At 41.9% G+C, this 17,621-nt stretch overlaps 1 protein-coding gene across 1 annotated transcript in view; it reads right to left on the reverse strand.

Annotated features, from left to right (window-relative positions):
• Nucleotides 1–10,117: 10,117 nt before the first annotated feature.
• Nucleotides 10,118–17,621, reverse strand: part of LOC8026503 (calsenilin) — a 38,001-nt gene continuing 30,497 nt past the window's right edge. Inside the window, exon 8 of the mRNA XM_042288495.1 lies at nucleotides 10,118–10,873. Within this exon, the coding sequence (XP_042144429.1) occupies nucleotides 10,826–10,873 (48 nt within the window). The 3' untranslated portion in view covers nucleotides 10,118–10,825. The remainder of the gene's footprint in view (nucleotides 10,874–17,621) is intronic.

Genomic DNA, 17,621 nt, shown 5'->3' on the forward strand with positions numbered 1-17,621 from the left:
CCTCGTGCCTGGTAGAATTAGTAGTTCGCACGCGGATGTACACGCGGGTGTGGCTCTACCCTAGCTTTCATTTTAGATTCAGCTACATTTGTCGAAAGTTTCCCTTGGAGCTCGACACTTAACGTATGATTTAGCCCAGGAGTGGCCGGGCTGGCCTGACCTAAGAGCCGCAAACAAAACCACGAAACTTCCAGAAGCCGCGGGAAGGGGGGGGGCGGCAAACTTTTGTTTAGAGCAATAAACGAAACTGGAACTAAGTTTTAATTTATCCAAGTCAAAAGCCGTTCAACTGTTAGTAAGGTAGCAGTAGCACAAGACTACGAAACCGCAAACCGCAACCTGTCTTTCGATTTAAAACGCGTTCCATTACTCTTTTTAGGAAAGTGCTCATGTGACGGGGAGGGAGGAGGGGGAGTGAAGGAGGGGAGGGAGCCGCGAGCCGCACTTTAACACGCAAAGAGCCGCAGGCGACTCGCGATCCGCAGCTTCGCCACCCCTGCTCTAGCCTCCAGTCACTGTCAGGATGAGGACGGCAGGGCGTCTGTTTTGAACCCCCTGACTCCAGCGCCCTTACGTTGCCTTCCCACGTTCTTTGGCTGCTTAGGATTTTCACCACGTTCTACTCGTTCTTATAAAGAAGTAAATACGATAACACACAAAATAGGTTTGTTTAAATAAATGTCGCGTGGTACAGGTATTTTTGTTTAAGTTAGACTGGTGCGAAATTATTGTGCGCAAGAAAGAGAAAAATCCAAACAACGTACCATTGAGAGGTTTAAGTGACCTATCTTGAACCTTTTAATTGGGGTTCATCTCGAACATTCTTTACCAAGTATTATACACCTGTACTCTTATACATGGGTCATCGACTGGTATTAGATTATTTCAATTTAGTTCCATGATGTAATTTATTTAAAATTTTAAATCGAATAAAAAATAAACGTTTCCAAATTTTGAACACGCGTTATTGACCCATTAACCGTTTTTTTCAGTTTTTTATCTAAAAGTCTTTTTTATATTGCACGCGCGGTCCGGACTACACGTGTCTCCACAATTGGTCGCCAATCTTTGAACCTGTACAATAATAAAACAAAACAAAAAAGAAACAGGTACAAACATTTCAAACATTTCTGTGCAACGCCGCAAGCTAAGATCTAGGGGCTGTTAGGGGTGAGGAGGTATGCATGTAAACATGCCTTCATTAAGAAAACATGTCTCCGCCCCCACCCTCCGCTGTTCCGATGACAATGGCTACGCTTTTTTTTTTTCGTTAATTAAAATACTTGAGTCGGGGTGCATATGGTACCTCATATCAGCTTAGTATATCCAATAGCCTTGTATCTCTCAACTTAGCTGTCTTTTTCTGCTTAAGTTTTTTTTCCTCCTGAAGAGTGTACCCATTTGATCTTGAAACCAGATGACGATATCTACAGCCGGTGAAACTGGTGCTGTAGCTTTCTTGAAATTAGGGGGTTTAATTTTTCTCAAATATTCAGTCCTTCATGGTGTCAATTCTCAGTGTGGGACATAAATCAACGTTTACAGGGGTCTTATGATGAAGAAAATATGACAGGGAAATGGCATTCTTCAAACCACAGAGAATATACGCTTGACTTGAATACATGAAGATTGTACCGTTACCGATATGAGAAAGGAACGAAATAAGGGCTGTGGTTATGAAATAAAGATACAGCCCCGCGGACAGTTCAATGGTGAACGCAAATTAAAATATGAGCGATGATTTTCTTCCCGTGAAGCTTGGCTTTTCTTATTTAAAAGCAGCCCGTAATCGGAGGTTTTCAGTTTGCCGGATTTTAATACTACCGTCTCGGAGGTTAATTTCGGCGTTTAACGGTATTTACTGAAAACACAAAAGCCCTAACCAGTAGGACAACGAGATTCATACAAAATACTCACTCACCTTTTTCAGAGCGTAGCACAACAAAACAAGATGATCATTCAATGCATCAGCACTTGCTCGAATCGGTGAATTTTTCCAGAAGTTCATTGCACGTCACATGAATAATCACGCGGAACTGTTTTTCTTACCTCATCCGGTCCCTCGTCCGTTGCGATGTTTTAATTCTAAAATATGCCATACCAAAAATTCCAAGTCTCACCTTTAACATATTCACCCTCTCTTGACAGTAATAAAAAATTGCGGAACGCAAAAAGCAAGTATACTCTACGGTGTAGAGTTGATAGTTGCTAGAAAGACACTGTTGCCAAAGAAGTGTTTCAAGCAAGCGATCACATCTTGAATTGTTTTGGGTATCTCTTAAAAATTGTAGAATGCGATACATGCGTCGTCAAACAAACGTATAATAACTATATAAATTACATATATATATATAAGTTTATATAAATATGATATAAGTGTCCTTATACTCGTATGTTTACTACAGACAGTCATATTTTTTATTAGACTATTTAAGGGCAGCTGCATACAATTAAATTTGTTGAACTTAATGTTTGATCCACAATCATTTTTATTGTGTTCGTTTCGCCTTTCTACGTTCGTGTTCTAGTCTGTCTTAAAACCTGCAGCAAAGGGAATTTTCGGTCGCTAATTGAGCATACCCGCTTTGGAAGTTTTCAAATAACAGTTGATATAGGAAAGTATTTTCATTAAATTAGTTCTAGGACTTGCACACTATAGCTTGCAGATGTGATGTAAGATCGAAATGCGACAAAGGACACCGAGAGTTTCCGAAATATACATTTTTTATTCAACGATAAACTTCACCGTGCAATGGTCACGAAGTGTATCCAAGTTCTTGTCGTCGTACAAAAAGACGCCTGACACGGGACATATTCAAGACGACGCCGAAACAATTCTAGACATCGTCGTTTTCAGACAAATATATAGTTAGTTGCGCGTACCTCTGGTGTGTAGCCACAGGCACGCGCCACAACAAAAATACAGAGCACATCGTTTCTTTCATGATCCGAACAAAGTGACATAGGTAACTTGAAAAAGGAGCCTCTATAAAAGGAGCTAAAATTGGAACATGGAAGGTTTTCCGCGTTTCGAGTCAATGCTCAAGTACTTCTGGAGACTACAGCACTAATAACCAGTCTTAAAATTGTATTTCTCCTTGTTCAATATTAAAGCGCAGCAAGTAGCCTTTAAAAGTTTTATCTCTTTTGTGCGAAAAGTTCAACAAACGCCAAGGAAGCCACATGTTTGCATTTATTAGAAAAACAAAGCCGCACAAAAAGAAGCTCCGATATAACACAAACATTTCTTGCTTATACTTAATTTACTTTGTTACCCACAAAAAGGAAATCGACCGCTCAAATATATGTCAATGTAAATGCTGCGCACAATATTGATGCAGTATTGTTTAAGAAAATGATTTGTTGTTAGAAGGACAATTTCGCAAACATTTTTTTGTAAACAAATGGCAGAGCTTTTGCATGAACTGAAGAATTGCTTGTCATTTTTCTCGCTAAGTAGAAAATGAATCATTAACTTTTGTTTAGAAACATCCTAATTATTCATTTCTTAATTCTCTTCGTCTCCAAACATGAAGTTTTAGAAAACCTAACTGAAAAAAAAATACTTGGTCTTATTTTTGTCTTCGGAAAAATTTCAGAATCGAAGTTTCTTTTAAGCACGTGACCTGATAATGTTTCCATGAAGAATAATACCCTAGAAAATGAAAATTGCTGTATTACATTAATCAAGTGATTAATTACAAGTTATTTGTATTGCAAAAACCAACAAAACAACAAGCTGACAAGTAGAAGCACAAGGCTACATAAAAATTAAGGCGTAACCCTACAGTGATAGAGTGATGTATCAAATCCATGTTGCAATGACGGGAATCACCGATCAGAGGAAATAACAGTCAGTCTGAGGGTGTGTAAGACCCCTTAAAAAAACGAGAACACTCAAGTTAATGAACTATTGGGGCAATTTGTTATTTCAAATAGTTTTGAAACTTTGTTTCATAGTGGCCGAAAAACTGGGTTTTAGTTTCTCAATTGAACCCGGTACTTCAACGCCAGTGAGGCATTTTTCGGTTGTTTTTCAGAACATTGTTTTTGAAGTATAATTTTTTTCAGCAACGACGAGCCACCTAAAATGATCCATCATGAACAGATGACTACTTAGTTTGCAAGTCATGTTTTTAAGGGATATTTTCCTATGTGGCACGTGAAGATACAAAACTTGCAAATCAAGACAAGGTGTATTTCAATGTAGCGCATTGGTTTCGTTGGGTCTGGGCATCCTGCGAGAGTTTTTATTCTGCTAATTAAGGCTTAACAGCTATCAAAATGGACAAATTCCGGACGGCAGATGGTCGGCTGTAGCAAAAACACGTGCCTACTGTTTGATGATGATATCATCACATTTCTCACCAAAACAAAAGCTAAGCACTATTTAGAGGCATGAATGTGATATAGTCCCTGTAAGAATGGACGCTTGTGATATTGACCGGCACACCAAGCAATGATCGCGAAGATAAATATTTCGCTTGGATTATTCGGCACATTTTTGAGGAAAAAAAATTAAAACAACCTTTTGTTTCTTTTCTGGTTGCCTGATGTACCACAGCAGAAATACCAAATTACATTTTCTTTACTACTTCTGTGTCTGAAAGGCAATTCATTGCAATGGCAATATTATAATAGTGAGCTGTTTTTGCGTGAAACTAATGAAATTTATTATGAAAATGAGTCTAAGACCTCAAACCACACAAAAAAGCATAAATCACTAAATTATTCGACACGTGGTTGTAGCGGCCGATAATATATTTAATGAAATCGATTAAATCGCATTATGTGAGCAGGAGAATGTGCATCTTATATATCGCTTCTCGTTTAGGAACCTAAAAACAGAATTTACGAGCAATAAAAAGAAGCATCATTTGTAAAAATCAATAACTTAATATTAAAATCAAAAACGAAAAAAAAAAAACAAAAAAAAAAACGTTGGCGACATTTGAAAAATTTGTCATGCGTAGAATTAATTTTCGGGTCGGCAAATCTTGGTGAAATTTCGATGCACTCATACCATGACTTCGGACGGGAACGCCATTGGTCGTCGGCAAGGTGACATGATCGTTTGGAACAGCCAAGGAGTGTAAAACGCCCCCTACGAGAGAGCCGTGCTTTGGCGGTGTCTGAATGGAAAAAGCCACCGAAGTTCCAGATCTACCAAGTCAATCAAATTCGCCAAGCCTGACTGACAATATATCCCCGTATTATTTTTTGTTTTGTTTTTATTTTGTAATGTAAAATGCCTAGCCCTCTGATATAACATACTCTATGTTTAAACGATACACAATAGGACTAGAAACATCGCTGTTTAGTCGACTGCTTTCGATTAATGTGGTTTGATCTAAAGATGTCGCAGGGTTTACCGCAAGCCGTACAATACGTTTGGAGAGCAGATACTGTATCAATCACCACCATCTCCTTTACTTCTTGAATATCTGGAAATGCTCACAAACAATGCGATTCTCAGTAAAAAAATTTGGTTTCGGTGGCTGGCATTTCTTTTGTTAGTGTGAAAATATTTATGGAAAAATAGACTGCTAAATTCAGGTGACGTCTCAAGAGGAAAAAGCTAAATGTCTTGAAAGGTATTCCGGATAGTCTACTATATTCCTTCCTTTAATAGACTTTGGAGCTGCCAGTGCTTTCCGAATTCGTACAATGAAACTTTCTTTACATTCCACTTTTTTATATATTTTAACCAAATGTAAAAAAAAATACTAACGAACGCAATATTCGATACCGCAGAGAAACACTCAATTGAACATGATGCTTGATATGATCCTGTGCCACATTATTACAAGCCTTATTATGAAAACGCAACTTCTACCAAAAAAACCGGAAACCCTTGACTATTATAGATAAATCCAGATTATAGCTCACTTCAAACACTTGGTCCACCATCGCAATTCTACATTTACACGATTCTTCTGGTATGATAATCTCTAAGTGAACATCTATGTATATCTCACGCACAAACGAGTGACTTTAATATTACTCCATGTTAAAGACGTACCTTAAAGGTTTCCTTAAATAAGGAATCAATCTAAATTGCTGGTTCCCCCTTTTAATGGACTCCCCTTTGCTTCTTTTTTTGGTTGAGACCTTATATGCATGAATTATTTAGCAATAAAATTTCATCTGTGTTTGGGGCTCATTTCCATCTTCCTGTTGTTTTTCTGTCGTCACCGCTGTCTCATGTAATTCTAAAATTGTAAACTTACACCAGCTCACATGCACCCTCACGTTTGGCTTGATAAACTAGTGAATAGTCGCTTTTAAAATATTTTTAGATGAAAAAAACACCTTCACACGGAAGCTTGTTTTACCTCACTTTCAATATTATCTTTATTAAAACTGAACAACAATATTAAATTGGGTGCAGTTCCTACTGAAAACAGAATATAATGTAGAAAATGTAAGATTTGAAGCCAGTCAGTGTCAAAAATCTCGGAATAACAATTTTTTTTTAGTAGTAAAAACGATACAACGCGCTTGCAATTTTTAAACACCATACCCGCCCTCTGAAGCTTCGAGACATACTACAAGATTTTACATTGAAAAAACACAAGTGATCGATTCGTACTTCTAAAATATCTAAATATTATGAGGGATGTATGCCCCTCTTCACAGACTACCTGGAGCCTACCAATCGATTAGCGCCCTCGTTTGAGTAGCGTTTTTAGTTTTTCCAGCAAATCTTTGCAGAAGATTTCCATAAGTTCCCTGCATATCTGCTTCTTCGGAGATAAATAGGGTGAAATATATGCATACCCAACTAGCCAATATTAATATTGGGTACTATATCTGTTTCGCTTTCCACGCTTCGTTGTTGTAATTGTTCAGATTGCACGGAACAACATCGGTCATAGATTTTATAAATAACGTAGTGCACGAACTGACTTATTAAAAAAAAATTAGGCTGGATTCACGAAAAGCTTTATACGCTTTGACAGCTTAGCTAAAGTTTGTACGTTATGCACTTTATAATTTTGCAAAATGTACGAACATTTGATTCGTGAAGACAAATTTGTTGGAAGGTTTTGTCATCTGCACGGTTTCGGTTGTAAGGACATTAGTGTACGTGAATCCTGCATCTGCAATGTGACTCATAAGGTTCCGAGTACTGCATCTATTAGTCAATGACCAAGACAAAAAAATACCCCCGGAAAGCCAATGAATTTTCCAAAGCCACTGCCGAACCAGCGTTTTTATATTAACTTTATTTGAGATGTTCCCTCAGACCTTGTACAAAGAAGAGCCTTTCAGTCCGTGTTAAGGTAATGTCATGGAGGCGCTTCAGGCGCGTCTGCGTATTCTTAACCTTTGGCAGGTGTTATAAAATTAATTCAAGAGATGAAAAATTTTGTGAATCTATCTGCCAGAAAAAACGAAGATATTCCCTCCTTGACAATTACGGACGACTCGAAGGAGTTGTACACTGCACGGTACCGTTCGCGCGAAAGCGAAGCAACCTTGGTTTTCTCCATTTCACTCATATAGGCCATAATTGAATACAAAATTTTGCAGCTCTACATCGTACCTCATATGAGCGCATTCAGCTGCCTTAATGATCAACGCTTGAAAAAAAAAAACAACAAAAAAACGTTAATTGAGTACTTGTGCTAACTGTGTCGCCCTCCGTATCTCGTCTGCAGCAAGAATTTTCAGACGAATATTTAAAATTTTGTTTCGATTTCTTACGATGCACTTTTTAGACGTAAACAATTTTAATTACGTACGATAGCTAAAGAAACATACCAAACCAGTCTCAAAACTTGATTGGCACCGCAAAAGCTGTGCCTCATGGAGCAAATATGCTGATAAAAGAAAAAAAAAAACCAAGAATTTCGTTCGGCATTGTTTGCTCTGCAAGCGAAATCACAACAGTGAATATTTCACCGAAAGCAAAGCGAACTAAGCGTCTAGCTGAATTCGTCAATTTTCGCATCATTAATTTAGTTTATGGAGTTCGACATTACGAGCTAGGTGGGTGGGGTGCCAGTGAAGACAATTTATTTATGCTAACACGGATCATGCGCCCTCTCCCAGGCAAAACGCAGAGAGAGCTCCAATGCGGGACTCAGCTCATCTGAGAGCGTTGCCTTGTATGATCCTTCGGGGCCCAACATAGTATTTTGTATTTTAACTGGAGGGCAGCTCTATAAAAAATTGCTACCCTAAACCAATTTGTACTAAATATCTCGTCCCTCAAGAGATGAGAATTATGCGCGTTTGGTCATGTGTTTTATGTCTCCACGAGATATAAGCATTTGCGCCTCCTATAGCATTTTAGAATAAATGATTCCTGAGGCGCGCAGAAGTGACTCCGCCCACAAGTAACGTGGAAAGACATTTTCTCCATGCGCGGTCTGGTGGGGAAACATATAGTGCTAATGAGCCTAAACAGAGAGCTAGCGATTTGAGAATGGCCAGCGTCTGATTATTTGTTCTTATGTATGATCTAATCGAAGGAACAAAAATACGCAGATGGTGCTATCTTCTGGTGGGGAGCTCTAACACTACATTCTTCGCTTAGTTTGACAGAGTTCTGCAGACCGATGCAAATGTACGAAGCGGGCTTTTTGGCTGCAATCAGACATTGGAATTTGGTCAAAGTGCGTATTTGCAAAGGCCCCTGTGTCACAACTTTAGTTTTTCCATCCGACATGAGTGCCGCCTTCAGTACACTCCGGGCAAATTATATCTCATTCCTGTATTTGGCACAATGCACCGAGAACAATTTAAAAGGTTAAATATATGAGGATCTATAAACTTGTCCTTACACTTTGGACGAACACTAAATATAAGTTTCCTATAACAAGTTTTCTCTGAGCTGATGACTCTACCATACTACTTCGATTCACACCGAAACTGACGACACAAAACAAATCACATGAACGCTTGACCTGTGCAGGCTGCACACCGCAACGTTTACACCTCCGGCGTGAGGTGCCAGTTGTGGGGTCTACGCATTATAGTATTTAATGCACAGTGTAGAGAAAATAGCTTCTCTCTACTTTGTGCGGTAGATATCTCAATATGTTCAAATGGTAACCTTACTCTAATGCGGTTCACGCCTTGAATTGTAAATAACGCCGCCTCAGTTGTCCAACATACATGCAAGAAAACATTATCTGGCGTTAATTTAGGTAGAATAAAAGATACTACGAGTAGTTGCAAGAAACATTTGAATGACCAAACAAGAGCATAATTTACTGATCATTCAGAACGAAATAAGCGTTTGTGCGTCGCAGACCATGCAAATGTTCTTCCCTCGTATGCTAACATTTATTTTGAAACATGAGAATCGCTGCTTACGACATATATTTCGTGCATGGGACCATTTGTGCTTAATTTACATCCCAGTAACCAAGAGAGTGACCTAAAGCATACGCTTATTGGTCACTCGTCAGCTTGCTGCTACTTCTGTTTGCATCCGGTCGTTGGACACTGTGGCAACCACTAATAAAACGTTTTCAGGTGTAACTGATGGAATGGTGGTCATGTTTACCACCCTTGAGTTAACTGGGGGACGTCAAATTTTCTCTTAGAACCTTTTGAACACGTCCAAGTCTCCTGGTATATTCGCGCCGTGACGAGAAGGGATCTCTCCCCGTCTCAAGTATGCTCTGCAGCATCGTGGGAGGCACGGCCGCCAGCTCATGGCTATACTGTGCTGTGCTCTTGTGCATGTCCTCTTGCACTCAATGCATTTTGCACATATACGTTGGCGCGGCTGTACCTTTAACAGTGTTGCAAATAACTCCGGAGATGAGACATAGGAATAAGTGGAGATATGAGATGTTTCTCGAAAAATGTTGCATCTTAGGGAATGTAAACAGGTATCCAGTGTGGACAATATGAAACAGCAATGACTACATGACTGTGAGCGAGCATTCCGATTTCTATGAATGCAAAACCAGGTGTCGAAAACATCTGTATATTTCAAGATACGTCGGACGTGATGCCATATACCCAAGAAAGCTCATTTACAGCGATTGAGTGGTTTTTCTACATACTAAAAGTTATGTAAAAACTGAAACAACTAGTTCGCTCTTCATAAACGTTTTGGCCCAAGGACGTGGCCAAAAAAGACAGAATTGAGTACAGTCTTCCTTCAACTGGAGCAGAACACGTCAACGCAGATGCATCTGACATCTCAGATCTATCTGCCAATGAGGAGCAGCCTGCATCGTGTGAACTACTTCTGAAAACGTAGCTAGTTTTTCAGACACCAAGATTCGGCTCGCCACAAACCGATGATCTCGTGTCACGTTTACGATAGACCATAGCTTTGCATTTCATGAGCCATCCATCAGGAAAGATTTGTAGGCCACATGTAACAGTAGATGCGCGCGAACCTGACGATGCCTTGTTTTGATAGAATTCTTTTCCAACTAGTGTTAGCGTCCATCTGCACTGGCGAGTCATTGAGGTACGCCTATCTTTTAGTCCAACAGTGGTCTAGAGTACGCGGACTCTGACCTTGACCTGAGACGTTGTTTCATGTAGATCCTTACACTGGTGCCTGTGCTTAGGCTTCACGTGGAAGCTATATGTGTTACCAGACACGATAGGGTCGCTAGACTTCGACGCCTTTTCTAGGTCTAGACATCGTCATGATGTGCTATCGGCGCCACCGACTGACTTGCTGAATGAAGTCCCAAGGTCTGACGAACTCGAGGATGGCGCCGAGACGTAAAAGCGACTTGGAGAAGCAGAGGTGCCTTAGAATGATGTCGCTGCAGGACCGATGAATTCAGGGATTCAAGGATGGCATTTCAGTTGTTCATGATGGCAGCGAGGCGCCGGATGATCATAGCACCGTGTCAAGGATAGCCAAGGACTTCATGACGTTTTCATCCTGGACAAAATAAAATAGAAATTAGAATGTACTTCAATGGTAACATTTATGCATATCAACAGTCAGGATCTAGTGGAACGACTGGTTGTTTATTAAATTGAGTGCACTGTAATCTAGGCGCTTGTTATCGTTGTGAGTGAAAGGTAGGCTTATTAACCAGGCATATTGAGCATAATATTAATTACAAAGATATTGACCTGAGATAGTTTGGTATTCATTTGGTGTGGAGCCAGCAGACTATAGGAAGGAAGGAAGGGAGGAGAAAAGGCAAGTCAACCGACCGCTGGACTACCAACAATTTTATTGAATCCTCCTGTTCTACTGATGCTCTTCTTTTTCTTCTGCTTTTTCTTCATAAATACTGTTTCTGTCCCCTTCCTCTCATATATATTGAGCAAGAGGATTGGTGCCCTGCAGAAAGTCTTTCTCATGTTGCAAGGCGTTTGAAGGGGAACTCACGTAATTACTTAACTTTCCTTCTCCAGCAAAGTCCTCGGACATCACCCATGCAAGCTGATTTTGTAGTGTTTTAGAACGCGAACTTACTCGAGGTCTGCTTTGAATTTGCATGATTGACAATGGGCAGCTAGATGCCACGGTGCCGTGAGGTTTCTAATGTTGGCTGCATTTTCTCGTGCTCGGTCGTTTAGACAACTTTTGTCTCTCCGATGTAGTGGCGCCCACATGTGCACGGTATGTTGTAAATGCATTCCTTTTTGCGCGGAGCGTAGTTTGTTCTGTTTCTGGTGTTATACTGATCTTTTTATTGGTTTGTGCTTGGTCAATCTTGCGGCATATTGAATACTCTCTTTTGGTGGCCGAGCACACAACTTGCATGTTTTGGCGGCTTGCAATTTTCTTTTTGTAATTTAAGGGTGACCCCATGATTATATGAAACCACCGCAATGGATTTCGTTGATTTATATTATGTGTGTTTATTACGATCATTCGTCCTCTTGACGGTGCTGCCAGTTTTTTGCGTCTGGAGGCCAGTAATGGGGTTGAATACCCGGCTTGTATAAGCCTAGAAGTTTGTGTTTTGAAACTTTGATTGATTTGGTATGGACAGGTTTTCATAAGGCTCGCTGTTGGAGCTGTAGTGGCCAATCCGTGATGGACGTTTTTCTTAAAAGTTCCGGTTCATAATAAAGAAATTGTTTTCCCGATCGCGCTCGGTATTTCCAACGAACATGTCCTGCTTGAAATTCCAAAGCCAAATCGAGGAGCCCAAGGGATTTCTCGACAGGACTCTCATAGGTGAAGATAGCCTCTCTGGAACTGACTATAGGGATGAGCTGAGCTAGTTGGCTAGTATACATCACGGGTGGAACCAGTTTCTGTTTCTCCTTCCTTCCTTGTTCAGCTGGTTCTACCCTTGATTTCTAGAATTGTTTGATGATGGCATCAAAGCATTCGGAAGCTTTTACATTTACCTGTATGGTACCCCTACTGAAAAAAACCATTTGAAATTCAAACGGGTGGCAAACTGGTCGCCCGTTTGAATCAAACCTGTCGATCCGTTTGGATCAAACGTGATTATGGGATACGGGTACCCGTTTGGAAACGGTACCCGTTCGAAACGGTACCCGTTTGATACAGGTGCCCGTTTGATACGGGTGCCGTATGGTACGAGTACCCGTTCGACATGGCACGTGACCACACGTTTGAACGTGGCCTTCGAAATGGCAAATTATGCGCTAGCCCTAAATGGGTATCGTCTGGGAGGTTGGTTATCTTAAACATATTTAAGACGTCCCGAAACTCATAAACGTATTTATAACATGGAGAAAACACGTAGAACAAATGCACTCGCGTAGGTGCTTGTAAGTGGACAGGAAAACCGACACAAAAGATTGTTTTCAATTCTCCTCGAAGTTTATTACCTCTTCTGTGGACAAGTACAAACGTGCAAGCAATCTGTGAACACTATACAGGTAGACTTTCGGGGAAATTATTCTCCTGGCTGCCGCGCGAATAGGCGCTGCATAATTCTTTAGATAATTTAAAAGAGTACGCGTAGAAGAACGGTCAATCGTTGCCAACACGTAGGTTGCAGTGCACTTACCATAACAATAGCGGACTAGAAAAAGGTAATCCGTGATATTTGTCGACACGGTCAAAGCAGGACAACCACACAAACACAAACGAGAGGGAACGGCTCCTTGGAAGTTTCAACACGATGCGGCGCACAAGCTGTCATTTGCCGAACCCAACCAAACCGCGAGAATTTGCGACTTCTTTGAAGAATCGCTCGTTGCCGACGTACACGTAGGTCTTTTCGAACACTGATAGCTTTGGTGCACATCCAATACGTTGTCGAGAGACATCCCAATAAGACCGCAGGGTTAGGCGACAGATTGAAGCAGGTAGGACGAGCGAACTTCGAGCAGCAACTGACAAGCAGACAAAGAAAAAAGCGGCTGCAAGGCGCGCCCTTCCGGATCTCGATGCTTATCAGCGTGTAGCTCGCGCGCTGTTGTGGGTCACGTGACAGGGGTGACAAGAAAGGAGGGAGGGGGCGAGGTCAAGGCGCTGGGACCACCGGGACAGCCCCTCTCCTCTCCCCAGGCATTCCAGGGAGATGCGTTTTTGTAGTCCCGAAGAAAAAACGCGCGCGCGCGCGCGCGCTCGAACTTTGGAAATGGCGGCGGGGCTGCCAGAAGCTCGGCTTGCGCCCGAGCGAAGAAAGAACTCAGCGCAAGCTCGTAGTTTGAGTGCTGCAACGGCGGGCGTGCTCTCGCAATGCTCGATGTTCTTGCAGCCGCGTGTACGCGTGCTACCTTCGCTGCGTCTTGAATTAAAGTGAAACGGAGTCTAGACGTACATTCTTTCACGCGGTCGCGTCTTCTGCGAGAGAGATTCGAGCTGAATAAGTAAATTGAGGCAACAAAGATGGACAAAGTATAAAAGGTCTGTCAAAAATATCGGCTCACCAACGTCGTGCGTTTACGTAAAAAAAAAAAAAAAGGTGTTAGTTTTAGTTGCAGTATAATCGAAAATCAGCGCAATTGAAATATAAATATAATTACTTGCATTACGCGGACGATCTGAAATCGATGAACCGGCGCTCCCAGCCTTCCGGAAAACATTGGCTGCCACGGTTGAAACGCTAGGCGTGCCCACCCCGCCGATCTGTACGTTCAATATCAAACGGGCTCCGGAGAGCCGTTTGATTAAACCGGTGCAGTTTGCAACATGGTCGCCGGTTTGAGCAAACGTGCGACAACTTTGCCCAAACGAGTCGCCCATTTGCCCAGACGAGCGACCCGTTTGCCAAATAGGTGACCGTTCTGGCTCATACGGGGGACCCCTTTGAGCCATACGGGCGACCCCTTTGACAAACTGGTGACCAGTATGGTTAAACGGTTACCGGTATGGACCCGTTTATTTTCATATGGGCGCCAAATGGTTTTTTTCAGTAGGGACATAAAAAATCATCCACGTATTTAAAGAAAACTGTATTCAGCTTTTTATTACTTCTTTGATTACTTTTCCACACATAGCAAGAAAAACTTCGCACAGATGCGGAGCCTCTCAAGAACCAATGCATACGCCATTTACGCCGTACTTTTGCACATATTGGGGACCTTAAGATTTACAAGTAGGTGCTTAAGCTCATGCTTGCTGCATTGTGGAACTTTGAAAGTCTTTGTCCCTCAATGGTGGAATACAGAACTTGTATGCTGTTTGTGACCAGAATGAAGTAGTACATGTACAGTTCATCAAGATAAAGCGCAAAAGCGATGAGATGCCCTTGTTCTTTAGGAGTGGCTATCACTTGTTCTGAGTTTGGTATACGAAAGGGGTTCCAAACTGTATCTGTACTTCATATATTTGTTCGGCCATAACCGTGGATATGTATGCTTGTCAAGTAGTTATTTTTGATACAATAGCCTGGGGCTGCAAAGAATATCATTATCAATTTGTTGGACGAAAATAAACAAGCAAGACTCAGCAGCATGTTTTTTCAGCCAAACCTTACGTAGAAGTGTCTAGATTTCGGGCATCAAACTTGGCAAGCGGGCATAACGAAATTATTGGCTCAATAACTCTCCAACGTAGAGAGAGAAGACCCCTTCGGGATACTAAACTCGGAAAAGGTGATAGCCTTTGTTCAAGAACGAGGACACCTCATCGCTTCTATTTTTTTATTGATGTAGAGGACATGTACTATTGCATTCATCTCACGAGCCTCATATGGGATCTCCAATTCACCATCGAGGGATATAAGCTTTCAAAGTTCCAAAATGCAGCAGGCATGAGCTTAGAGACCTTGGAAATCTTAAAATTTTACCTGTCGGCAACCATAATGGTCCACCAAAATCCCAAATATTCGCAAAAGAGCGACGTATGCATTGGTTCCCAAGTGGCTCCGCATGTATGCAAAGTTTCTCTAGCCATGTGTGGAAAAGTCATCCTTTAGGTAATAAAAGACCCATGAATAGCGGTTATCTTTAGATACGTGGATGTTTCTTTTAAAATTTGATCTATCACAGAAATCTATAAAAAAAAAACGGAGGAATGCCAAGATATCAATATAAAACATTTCCAAAAGAGTGGAAGGGGCTCATTATACCTGTGAGACTCCCGTCAAGAAATTAGTTAGGTTCCTTCACTTGACTTTGGATTTTTAAGCTGGACTTGTCTGTTCAAAATGAGAAACGACCGCGGAAATTATTTCTTTCTTATGAGTCGCAGCATAAAAAATGGGATGCAAGAACTGGTCATCACAGCTCTTCAAACAAGCCTAAAAAAGACCTGTACATACCATATAAAAAAAGCTTTAATATACAAATTTCTGGGCTTGAAGAAGCCGGTTATCCAAGACCATTACTGATCTCTATATGCCAAAAATATCTGCCGCACTATCAAAAGGATAAATGATCGTAATAAATGCACGAAACAGATTTTCAAGAAATCTTTCGCGGTGGTCATATGTATCCATGGGGTGATCCAAAGGTTAAAACATTTCAGAGCTGGTAAAACGTGCAAGTTCTGTGCTCGGCACCCAATAAGGTATATCCGATGTGCCACAAGATCAACCAGACACAGACCAATAAGAGGGGTCGGTGTGGCACAAGATACGAAAAAAACGACTTTCCGTGAAAAATAAATTAATTTCCAACATACCATTGATATGTGGGCGCAGCTATATCCGACCAACGGAACGTTGTATTAACGACAGTGCACGGGAACATAAAGCTAACTTCAAAGAGTTGACGGCATGGGGGAAGCTAGCTGTCCATTGTCCACCATGTAAATGCAAAGCGAACCTCCAGCAGGTTCGCATCCCTGGACAGAACAGAAACGAGCTTGCGCTGGAGATGTTGGAGGCCCTTGCTATAAAAGAAAAATAAGATAATTGCGTGAGTTCCCGCTTGTAGTAGACCCGAGTCAAGGGGTGTACTGAAGTTTATTCCAATACAGCAGGTCAGAGGGACATGACCAGCTGCCAAGATTCCAACTCGCCGAAGAACGGAATGCACGAGCTCCCGTGTCCGAGCTCGTGCTCTGCTGACAAAGAAGACGATGATCTTTTGCAATCACCACATTTCCTTCCCTTTTAAGAAGGCTTGTAACGGTCCGGCTTGAGGCGGCTGCGGGTCGGGTATCTCCTACTGGAGTCTGGCTGCAATGGAGACCCCGAAGTAACTTGTGTGTCGGTGGCCTCCTGCTGGGTGTAAACCTGAGAAGGCCCTGGCACATCCATTGGGAATATTGAAGTGTCGGGATCGTCATATGTCAACCTTGGTTTCAGGTGATCTGCATGGACCCGACGGGTTTTGTGATCTTCATCTGAAACTTCGTAGATGACGTTGCCAATTATTTTTGTGACAACGCCCTTTATCCATTGTTGTTTGTGGAGAGGATGTTTTACCCACACTTTCTGCTTGATTGTGAAGGTAGCGGTTCCCTTGTCTTTCTTTGCCGTCTTGGCATGGGTCCGTACCTTGGAAGGCTTCAGTAAGTCGAGAACCGTCTGATAGGGCCTGCTCGTGAGCAGTTGACACGGGGGTTCTCCCGTTGAGGTGTGGGGGGTGATCCGGTACTTGAGCAAGAAGTCTCGGATGGCTGCCTTCCTCTCTTTTCCAGAGGAACGTTGAAGAGCAGTCTTCAATGTCTTTACAAAACTCTCTGCTTGTCCGTTGGACTTGGGGTGATACGGTGGGGTGAAGAGATGAGTAATTCCGCCGCTGTCCATGAATTCTTTAAACTCCGAGCTGATGAACTGTCGCCCATTATCGGTGACAAGTTGTTGTGGCAGGCCTTGACGAGAGAAAATCTCCTGCAAAGCGTCGATGGTATCTGCCGCTGTTATGGATTTCATCGGCATAACCTCAGGCCATTTGCTGAACGCATCTATGACAATGAGATAGCTTTGCTGATCTAGCTGTGCAAAGTCAGCATGAAGTCTCTGCCACGGCAGTTCCGGAGCTTCCCAGCGGTGAAGAGGAACGTGTGGTTTGTTGTCGCAAACACTGCTGCAGACCTCACATTTCTGCGTCGTGCGCTCAATGTCTCTGTCGATGTGTGGCCACCACACGTACGACCGTGCCAACATCTTCATTTTTGTTTGACCCACGTGTCCTTCATGAAGAAGTTCCATTACTTGGTGCTGGAATTTGCGTGGAACTACGGTTCGCGAATTCCATAGGATGCAACCGTTGAGGATGGCTAATTCCGATCTCTGTCTATGGAATGGCGTGAGGTCGGAGTGCGTCACCTTTTCTGGCCAGCCCTGACTGAT

Source organism: Ixodes scapularis, unplaced genomic scaffold, assembly GCF_016920785.2.
Source record: "Ixodes scapularis isolate PalLabHiFi unplaced genomic scaffold, ASM1692078v2 PGA_scaffold10__122_contigs__length_95168666, whole genome shotgun sequence".
Taxonomy (NCBI): Eukaryota; Metazoa; Arthropoda; class Arachnida; order Ixodida; family Ixodidae; genus Ixodes; species Ixodes scapularis.